The sequence below is a fragment of the Giraffa tippelskirchi genome, chromosome 3 (genome assembly GCF_054371585.1).
Source record: "Giraffa tippelskirchi isolate mGirTip1 chromosome 3, T2T-mGirTip1v1.2.pri, whole genome shotgun sequence".
NCBI classification, from domain to species: Eukaryota; Metazoa; Chordata; class Mammalia; order Artiodactyla; family Giraffidae; genus Giraffa; species Giraffa tippelskirchi.
The window spans coordinates 15,331,324-15,342,418 of NC_137277.1; the positions used below are offsets into that span (position 1 = coordinate 15,331,324).

Here is an 11,095-nt window from a genome sequence, read left to right on the forward strand (position 1 = left end):
TACTTGCACTTTAAAAGGTGGATATAGTGTACTAGAAAACACATAATACAGGTTTCCCAGGTGGCTTAGTGGTAAAGAATTCGCCTGCCAGTGCAGGAGACAAGGGTTCGATCCCTGGTTCAGGAAGATTCCACATGCCAAGGAGCAACTAAACCTGTGTGTCACAACTATTGAGCCTGTGCTCTAGAGCCTGCACTCTGCAACAAGAGAAACCATCACAATGAAAAGCCCATGCACCGCAACTAGAGAGTAGCCCCACTAGCCACAAGTAGAGAAAAGCCTGCACAGCAACAAGACCCAGCACAGCCAAAAATAAACAAATACATAAATTATATATATATAAGAAAACATATAATGCTAGTTTCTCTATTTCTACCTTTTTTTTTTTTTGGCTACACTGCATGTGGGATCTTAAGTCATGAAACCAGGGATCGAACCTGCATTCCCTGAATTGGAAGTGCAGTCTTAACCACTAGACGGCCAGGTAAGTCCATCTATTTCTAGTTCTGCCACTAACTAGCAGGATGTATCAATCCTAACTTCCATGTAACACACGCTGGTCTGGTCCGGGGCTCTGTGACATCACAGGGCACAGATGGACACGCTGGCTGAGTCCAGGATTAAGGAGCAGGGCTTCCCTGATGGCCTCAACCTGGCTGCACATTAGGGTCACGTGGAGTTTATTAAAAAAAAATTTTTTTTTAAAGAAAGCATGCCAACCTCCTCTCCTAGAAATTCTGATTTCATTCATCTGAAGTAGGGCCTTGGCATAAGGTTATTTTAAAAGGTCCCCAGCTGACTCAGTCAGCCGGGGTGGGGAAGCACTGATTCAAGTTAACACATTCCCACTGCAGCTGAAACAGGTGTTTCTCTCACTCCTAGAGGCTCCTCAGGAATCACGGGTCATTTGCTTTAAGAGGAAGGAGATCCGAGTTAGTTTTGGTCAACAAACTCCCCTGACCCAACTGGAGATCAAAGATAATGTCAGGTTCAAGGCTTCTGATGGCACTGTTTGTTCAGAAAATGTATGAAAAAAAAAAAATCTGGTTTCCATGACAAACTTTCCTGTAGTCAAGACAATGATTCCCCCCACTCTGAAATACAGAGGGGAAGATAATCTCTTCGAGGAAGGGGTGGTTTTGAATTATAATTATAAATTAGTCTACTAACTAGGGAAATCATGTTTCATACATAAGAGGACTACCCTGGATCAAGGTTCATTTTTTTAATAGTGAAACATCATGCTGAGTGAAAAATGAAACTGACTTGGAATAATCACAGGCCATTTATCTCCTGGGGTTTGGCACTGGGAAAATTAATCTCATGACTGATATGAGGGGCCGATCAAGAGAGCACCCCACAGTGGGGGTCATGTCCACCCAAGCAAGTATCTTGGAACCCCTCTCATTGTGTGGAAGGAAACACTGTTGATAAGATCCCTAAAGAATGCAAATTACAGCTAAAGCAACATTTTCCTTACTCCCTGCCCCAAATCCATAGCCCATTCACCCGATGATAAAAGAGCTCCTTGTCTTATTGGTCTTCAAGAGCCTCCAAGAGAAATCTAATCAATATTCGCTGAGTGCCTGCTACAGAGGGTATGGCCGACTCACTGTGCTAAAAGCCATAGAGGATGCAAAGATGAGCAAGCCACAGTTTCTGCCCTCAAGAACAAACTGGCAGGAGAAGTATGCCACCCCATGCAGGGAGACCTTCCTGCCCCCTCCTCTCTCCATCACCACCCTCTCCTGAGACCCACCTGAGCTAAGCAAGCTCCCTCTATGGTGGCCCAAGGGCCAAGACTACTCCCTCTCATGTCATCACACACCCACTTCCTGGTGCCAGAACCTGGTGGGAGGTGGGGCCCTCTGCAAAGACAAACCCCACCCCAGATCCAGCCTGAACATTAGGGAGTTCTGTCATATTGGGACCCCTTGCCCAAAGCTCTGACTGCAGTAGGGAGGAGCAACTCTGGTTAAAGCCTTCTAAGACGTGAACTTTCGGTTTTGCTATTTCAGAAACATTTTGGGGCAAGACCTTACAGAAAAACATGCACCTGCTTGGATATTATTAGACCTCAAGCAAAGAATCGAGTTTAAATGGCAGGTTTGGTGTAAGAGCCTCTTCACCTGCACTGTCCCCATGATCGATGGATGCAGTCAATGTTCCTGATGGAGATGCTCAGAAGGCAGCGTTTCCACCCAAAAGCTGCATCTTTCTCAGGTTGAAACGAAGGGTGAGAGGCTGCGACTCTCCTGGGAGGATGGAGACCACTGGAGCATCTCCTCAAGCCTACAGCAAAGCCTCTTTCCATTCCTTCTCTGGATACAATCTCTCACTGCAACATGGCTCAGTCAGTCCTCAGGTTTGTTCTAACAAACATACCAGGACGTAAGCACTGCAGGGGCTGCTCTTCAAAGGGAAGCAGGAGGATCAGATTCAAGGTTCGGTTCCCTCACTGGCCCATGACCACGGACAGGTCACCGGCTCTGTCTGGCCTCAGCTTCCTCATCTATTTGCCATGGGAACACAGCAAAGCAGTGACTGTTCACCTGGGGAGGGCAGTGGTGATGCCTGGGTGAGGGTAGTATCTGCTCCAAAATACCACCCTCGAAGGTTCTAACCTGCTCCCACCACTGTCACTGATGGTCATGCATCCCATTCCTTAGGTGGGGGCAGAATGGGGAAAATATTAAGACTTAGTGGGACTTCCCTGGTGGTCCAGTGGTTAAGGGTCCACACTTCCAATGTAGGGAGCCCAGGTTCAATCGCTAGTCAGGGAACTAGATCCCACATGCTGCAACTAAGACATGGCATAGCCAAATTACTAACTAAATAAATAAATAAAAGATTTATTGGTCGAAACCAGCAAGATCTTTTCTAGGCGCCTAACATACTCTTTTTGTTGTTGCTGTTTAGTCACTAAGTGGTGTCTAACTTTTTGGGACCCCATGGACTGTAGCCCACCAGGTTCCTCTGTCCATGGGATTCTCCAGGCAAGAGTACTAGAGCGGCTTGCCATTTCCTTCTCCAGGGGATCTTCCCAACCCAGGGATCGAACCCATGTCTTCTGCACTGCAGGTAGATTCTTTCAACACTGAGCCATCTGGGAAGCCAAACATACTCTGATGGGAAGCTATGCATTTATCCATACATGCTCCCACTGCTCACAACACATCTGGAACTTTTTGGAAATTTTCTTCAAAGACTATACTTTTGAATCCTCTAAGAGGTAGAAAGTCTCTCATTAGTTTTTAGAAACAACCAAAAATCCAAGTGCCCTTTATAAATCATGCAATCAAGCTAAGTAATGACAGTTTTGATCAAAACTTCAGTGTGGGCCATGTCAAAGCTATATTCAAGCAGAGACTGGAAAAAATTGGGAAGTGTTTTAAGTTGTGTAAGGCTAAAAAGCTTGAGAATTAAAAAAATAAATACTCGCTTTTTCAGGGCTCCTTTTTTCATTTTAAAGTTGAATTATTAAATGACATTTTTTAAAAAAAGTTTAAAAAAAGACTGATTTGTTTGACATAAACATTGACCCTGAAGGGGTGACGATTTTGAAAGACACAACATTCTTTTGGATGAAAAAGTTCAGGTACGTTTGTGGAAAAAACAAAACAAATATTTCACTCTATTGTCAAGCGGCACATTAATTTTCCTAGGAAAAACAGCTGTATGGACAAGCTAATGCTTTAAGAGCTGTGACCTCCAAAAGAGACAAACAATGCATCAATTTTTGATTTATAAAAGTTTTGAGTCAAAATTTTAAATGGCCTCAGAATCAACTATCAAAAGAATCGTGGGAATTCCCTGGCAGTCCAGCGAAGGACTCAGTGTCTCCACTGCCACAATCAGGGTTCAATCCCTGGTCAGGGAACTAAGATCCTGCAAGCCTTGTGGCACAGGCAAGGGAAGGGAAAAAAAAAGAATCTTTTCTTTAGAGGGAGGGCTACCCATAAAATCAAACTCAAAGAATAATGCCGAGGTATTTCTGAAGCCACATCTGCTAGAAAGCTGATCTGAAACGACTGCAGACCAAAGGACTTATATTAATTAACATTTCTCCATAGGTTTGTAAGTACACAGGGCATCATGAAGGAACTGCTGTGGTTATTCAGGTCTTCAAAATATAAGCAAAATAAAACCTACACATTCCATTTTCAGACTTTAAATCCACCCTGCTAAAAGAAAACACTTTAAAGCTTACTTTAAAATAGCTAGCATGAAACCAATTTAAGGTTGGTTTGTGCTTTTTAAAACATCTACTATTGCTTGGAGACTGGAGGAGGGAGGTCTTAAAGAATACATATGACCAGCAAATTCCAGTCCTAGGAGTTTATCCCAAGGTAATAATTAAGCAGTTAAGATGGGCCCTGGAGATTAGCAGTAAGGTTTATCACAACTGTTTATAGTAATGAAAATTAAAAGCAGCCTGAATATCTAAATGGTTGAGTGGTCAAATTATGGTATACCCATTCAGAGAAGTATTACAGTGAGCTGTACACAGGGAAGCAGCCAGTGAGAATAATGCTGTAGAATTAAATTTACTGACCCAGTAAGATCTACAGTATATTCCAGTTTGGGGAAGAAAAGCATAATTTATGCAAAGTGAGCACATAAAAATGTCCAGAAGAACATATATCAAGATATTAATAGACTAGTCATCAGAGAAATGCAAACCAAAACCATAAGGAGTTATGAATTCACACCCACTAGAACAACTGTAATTTAAAAAAAAAAGACAGATACTAAGCGTTGGTGAGAAACACAAGCCCTCCTAAACTGCAGGTGGGAACGTAAACTAGTGCAGTTGCTTTGGCAAATGGTTTGCCAGTTCCTCAAAAGGTTAGACAGAAAGTTACAACATGACCTAGAAATCTCACTCTTCAGTATATACCCAAGAAAAATAAAAAATACACGGCCATTCAAAAATTTGTACCTAAACATTCACAGCAGCATTATTCATAATAGCCAAAAAGGGGAAACAACCCAAGTGTCCACCAAATGAAGAATGGATGTACAAAATAGGGTATATCCACATAATGAAATATTGTTGTTTAGTCACCAAGTCCTGTCTGACTCTCTTCTACCCCATGGACTGTAGCCCGGCTGCAGTGGGTTGCCATTTCCTTCTCCAGGGGATCTTCCCTACCAATGGATCAAACACATCTGGTGCCTTGAAGGTGGATTCCTTACTACTGAGCCACTAGGGAAGTCCTAACGGAATATCATTTATCAATGAAAAGGAAAAAAGCACTGATACAGGCCATAAGATGGATGAACCCTGAAAATGTTACGCTAAGTCAAAGTAGCCAGACATGAAAGACTACATGTAGTATGATTCTATTAATATGTAGTGTCCAGAATAGGCAAATCTATAGAGACAAATGGAGATCAGTGGTTACTGGGGGCTGGGAGGTTTGGGGGATATGGGGAGTGACAGTTAACAGGTATGGAGTTTCTTTTGGGAATGATGAAAATAACATAAAACTGACTGTGGTGATGGCTGCACAATTCTGTGAATATACTAAAAATCTGAATTGTATATTTTAAATGAGTGAATTTTATGATATGTGAATTACAGCTCAAAGGGACGACAGAGATGGTTGGATGGCATCACTGACTTGATGGATCTGAGTTTGAGCAAGCTCCAGGAGTTGGTGATGGACAGGGAAGCCTGGTGTGCTGCAGTCCATGGGGCCGCAAAGAGTCAGACACTACTGAGCTGAACTGAAAGCTGTTAAAATGTTAACAGAAGTAATGTTTGGGTAATAGAATTATAGGTTTATTGTGCTTATTTTTTAAATTTAGAATATCTATATTTTCTAACTCTTCTTTTTACCATAAATATGATTATTTGGGAGGTTTTCTTAAATCTTCCCATGTTATTATACAGAAAGCACCAAACACAAAAGATTTGAAGAAGAGGAAATCTATCTTTCTGACAATACTGGAATAACTGGAAACAACCCATATGACCCCAGTAGGGTGATCACTAGGCAAAGCATGGCTTGTTACCACATTAGCCCTGGTCAGTTTTGACCCCAGTCCCTATCCTGAGGCTCACACAGAAGGCTCAGGTGCTTTTTGCATGGATGATGGTTTACTAAGGTCCTACTGCAAGTGACAGACGCAGTGGTGCACTCAGAATATTTCCTAACAGGTCACAGGAGACGTTTTGTGGGAAAAAAAAAAAAAACTGAACAAAAATACAGAATACACTTTTATACTGTTCAACTTGCTGTGTGTTTGTACGTGAACACAGATCATAAGATAATCAGAAGTGATGCAGAGCCTGTGTAAAAGTGAAAAATGTTTGAAGTCATGTAAGTAAGGACCTTGGGACTTTGTTTTTGTTTGGTGTTTGGGGGAGGGCGGGTCTCAAGTTCTACTTTTCCCAGTCCTCATGTGTTCTGGGGCACTCACTCATTTAAATATCTCTAAGCACTTCTTGCTCTGAGGCAGCAAATTCTGAAACCAAACATGGAATATAGGTAAAGATAAAATAAGGGGAAAAAAAAATCCCCAGCCCCTGAGAAATACAGCCAACCAGCATGTTTATTATTCACAGACTATGATTCACTGTCCCTGTTTTTTAAGCCAGCATCACACTCGAATCATATTGCTAGGTTACAGGCCCTGAGTTATGAGTGCATAATAAAAACGGAATCCATCAAAATGATACATTAGGCTTTTCTTCCCTATATCATCTCTTTAGGGAAAACATTTGATCCTGATAAAAGCACACACAGTATTAAACCTAAATATTACTGTGGATTCCCCAAACCAAAGAGGTTTCCAATGAAAATGAAATAGTTATCCTATGAGTATTCAACCTGGAGAACAGAGTCGCCATCAAAGGCAGGCAAAAAACTATATCCCCAAGGCCCATGCAGGTGCTACTATTTGGCTCAGACGTGAGGAAACCTTTATGTGGCTCACTGGTTTTTATATTCAGGAATATGGTTTACCGTCAAACTTTCTCAAGAATCACTCTCATACACATTTTCTCTTGTGATTTTAGAAGTTGTATCACTGTGGAGAGCCACGTGGGCATGCAAGTTAAAGAAACAAAACAGACGAATGCGCACTACAGTCTAATTTCACAAACGTGAGCTTCAGGAAACACTCTCCTCCGTAGTATAAATACTTGAGATATCCTATGAGGATAATTCGTGCAGGTAATAAGTATCAGAATAAATGAGAAGTGAGGCCATTTCTAGGTAAGACTTAACGTCTCAGTGTGTTTTTGTGGACACTTCTCCGGGACCTTGTTTAGTCCCCTCTAAAACCAAAACATCAGCTCAATAAAAGAGATCGCGTATCCTGAAGTACCCTGAAGAAAGTGCCCTGCCTCGCAGTCCACAGATCTCTTTGGTACTTGAGAGAAGTGACACCCAAACTCGGCACAATGAGGACCACAGGGCAGCAATGATGTGACAGCAATGATGCAACACAAACCAACATTAGGCACAAGATCCAGGTCCAGGAAGGAGGAGGAAACTCACTGACTGAATAAAGCACCTTCTGGATTAACAAGACAGGCTTGGCTGCTTAGAAACACTGATGTAACTGCATTGTAAGTCCAGTAGCCTAGAGTCTCGGCTTGTGGATGTCTGGCTAAGGCACACACTGAAGGAGAATCACAATATTGCCCCCACTACACTAGTTACTTCATCAATCAAAAAGAAACAGCATCAAAAAAATACCCCCTGCCCAGGCATTGTATAACATTTAAAAATGATGACTTAAGAGTAAAAAACACCTTTTGGGGGACGGGATGGTAAGAATTTACATTATTATCTCATATGATGTGCCAGGTCTCTTCACGCATGTGAGTGTGTCAGCTGTCCCCATTTCACAGATCAGGAACAGAGTCTCGAAGACTCTGAGGACACAGCTACTAAGGAACCAGAAAGCACTCAGGTTTGTCTGATTTTACAGCCACTACATTCTGCACACAACATCACTGCAGCCTAGTTTAACTGCAAACTCTGCATTTAGAACTTCAAAATAATAATTCCTGGATTCTCTGCTGGTGCAGTGGATAAGAGTCCACCTGCCGATGCAGGGAACACGGGTTCGATCCTGGTCTGGGAAGATCCCACACGCCACGGAGTAACTAAGCCCGTGTGCCACAACTACGGAGCCAGTGCTCCGCAATAAGAGAAGCCACTGCAATGAGAAGCTCAAGCACAGCAACGAAGACCCGGCACAGCCAAAAGTTAATTAAAAGAAAAAAAGATTTAAAAAAAATAACAATTCCCACTACGTTTGGGGATCAAAATTTTTACTGGTAGGTAATTCTGGGAGTGAAATTCTGACCTTTTCCCTAAAGAGCTGTTACAGTCAAACATAACCTTTTGATAAGGGTCTGAACTCTTTTACCAAGAACTCTGGGAATTTTGGATTCTAAATACAACTTGGAAATATTTACATGAACTGAAACTATAGTCCCAGTTAAAGGCTACAGTTATTTTTGGTTCTTTAGCCAAAGTTATTCAGTAACTGAAATACTAGATTTCAGTGACAGAACAGTAAACGAAAAGAGGTGGCAAAGAAAACCATATACACAATGATGATGTGAAATGATCGGTTTCCATGTCATACATTTTGGTCATTCTCTTTACAGTCTTTTTTGTGAACGGATGCCAGGCACCAGTTAACCAATCCAAGATGAAATGTTCAAGTTCAAAACCTGACTCCTGTTGAGAAAGTGGATTTTTTTCCCCTCAACTAGAAGGAAAACTTAACTTACATGACTTTTGTGGAGTGTGTACAAATTTTCCTTTAAAAAAAAAAAAAGAACCTGAATTTGAAAAAAAGTGGCCTCCTACTTCTTCAGCTATTTTCAAATTCTTGTTACCCCAAGAGCACAGACTAGTATTTAGCTAAAATGCATAACCTCCAAAGAGTTCACGCTATGGCGCTCAGGGACACACATGTCCATTCTTCACCTGAACACCTGGTACCTGATACACCATATTAAAGAGTACACAGTGGAAGTCATTAAATAGAACCCGCTCCAGTGTGCCATGCCCACATCCTGAACAATACATTTAAAAAAAAAAAAACCTAAATTAGGTTCTTCCAACCAGAAGGGGGGAAAAAAAAAAAAACCGAGTCTGTCCACAAAATGTCCTCCCAGCCAAGGTGTCGGAGTCCACAGCCTGAGAGAAGGCCTGAAATCGTTAAATAAATGTAAACCAGGCTCTTCTCTACAGAAAAAAAGAAAAGAAAAAAAAAGATGCAAAGACGTTTCGGACAGCCCCTCGGTGTTCTCCCACGAGGAGACAGTCTTTCGTTTCAAGTTTAGGAGCGGCTTCACCGCTGTCCCATAGGGGGTCTTGAAAAAACGAGTCCCATTCCCACCGCTTAACCTGCTTAAGGAAGTCTTGCCTCCCCCAAAGGAAGCCCGCTGCCTCCAATACCAAGAAACCTGCAAGGCAGGTAAGCAAAATCAAACTCTTGGGGAAACAATGCTTAGCCACTTTCAGTGGCATTTGTTTCCCAAAGTTTTCGCATTTTGGAAAGTTCAAGCGAGGATTATAAACGCAAGACATTCCCTTCCCCTTGGTCACAGGGCGCTTCCTGCCCTCCCTCCGCGGCCACCGCCAGGCCAAGCCGGCTCCCACCTGTGGAAAGAGTCCGACAGGTGGGACGGCCTCCCAAGGGCCCCGGGCCTTCTGGACACCCTGAGGTGCCGCCAGGGCGACACAAAGTTGCGTCGGAGAGCACGCGGCCCGGGAGGCGCTGCTCGTGACAGCCGCGCCGGCCCGCGAGGCCCCTGGGCGGCGGACGCCTCGGCGGGGCCGGCCGTGGCCGCCACTCCGGCCGGTCAAGAGGCCGCCACTCCCCGCCCAGCGTCGCCTCCGCCCCGGCGGGCGCACGGAGCCTGGGGCCGCCGCCGCCGCAAGCCGCCGCGTTCCCGGGTCGGACCCTAGCCCGTCCCGCGCTGTCCCCCACCCCAAGCTTCCCGGTCACTCACCACGGGGCCAGGCAGCAGCAATGCCAGCAGCAGCAGCAGCAGCAGCAATCGGACAAGCATGGCGAGGACTCGGCCCTGGCTCCTGGCCGGCCCGCAGGCTCCAGGGGGGCGGTGAGGGCAGGCGGGCAGAGGACGGGGAGGGGGCGCCGCGACGACAGAGCGGCGGCGGCCAGGACTCAGGGCACGCAGCGCTGACTAGGCGGTGGCGGCACCCCCATTCCCGGCCCTATAAGTGCCGGGCGCCGGCGCTTCTTCCGGTCGGGGCGGGGTCGGAGGCGGGGCCGACCTAGAGGCGGGCCTGGGATTGGGCGGGGCCCTAGCTAGGGGCGGGGATTGGACTGGTCTGGGCGGGGTTGTCGCGGGAGGGGCGGGGTTATAGGCGATGCCAAAGGCCTCCAGCTGGCCTTGGGTCCCTTGGCCGCCGCCGCGGGAGAAGAGGACCAGGCCTCTGCGTCGGGCATCTAGGGGCGCTGAGTGATCGAAGCAAAGAGCTTGCCTGAGGCAAGTGGAGGCCGGTAACTCGGCCACGTGGGCGCATTCCCTGCCCCAGGCGGTCCCACTGACCCCCGCCTAGGGACCCTCTGCGTCAGGCCGGATCAGGAAAGGCCAGGAGACAGGAGGTGCCTTGCGTCCAGAGCCCCGCCGTAGTGGGATCGTCGGTGACCTCCTGAGCGAAGGCAGGCAGCTGGCAGGGGATTCCTGCAAACCCAGCGTTTCTGCTCTGCGCATGGCTATCGCTGAGTTCGCATCCCTGGTGTTCTCCAGCTGCACCCAGTTAACCCAAAGATCCCCTTCTTCCCTTTCTTTGCCCTCAGGAATTCCCCCTCTAATCATATCCAACAGCCATCAATTCCCTTTGGTATAACCATGGCCAAGTCATTGACCAAAAATCACAAACAAGGAAAAACCATTTTTGGCTGCTGGTGTCATGTTTATGTGTCATTTGTAGATGTGACCTTGTGAAGCTTGACATGTATCAAGCATAGAGAGAGTGGGCTTGTTGAGGACTCATACAAGGTCCATCTGAAGGCTGTGGGCTATTAACCTCATTTAAAGAGCCTGGAAGCCGTTTGGTCACTGGGTCCCCTGCTGCCCTCCGCTTAT

General features: G+C 45.4%; 1 protein-coding gene across 3 annotated transcripts in view; it reads right to left on the reverse strand.

Moving 5' to 3' along the window:
* ERN1 (endoplasmic reticulum to nucleus signaling 1) overlaps positions 1–10,268 on the reverse strand; it is an 82,491-nt gene extending 72,223 nt beyond the window's left edge. For all 3 annotated transcript variants that reach the window (XR_014078792.1, XM_081576764.1, XM_081576763.1), the window contains exon 1: positions 9,992–10,268. Coding sequence is in view for 2 of the 3 variants with exons in the window: in XM_081576764.1 (XP_081432890.1) it covers positions 9,992–10,051 (60 nt within the window). In the remaining variant the exon portion in view is untranslated. The remainder of the gene's footprint in view (positions 1–9,991) is intronic.
* Positions 10,269–11,095: the final 827 nt, after the last annotated feature.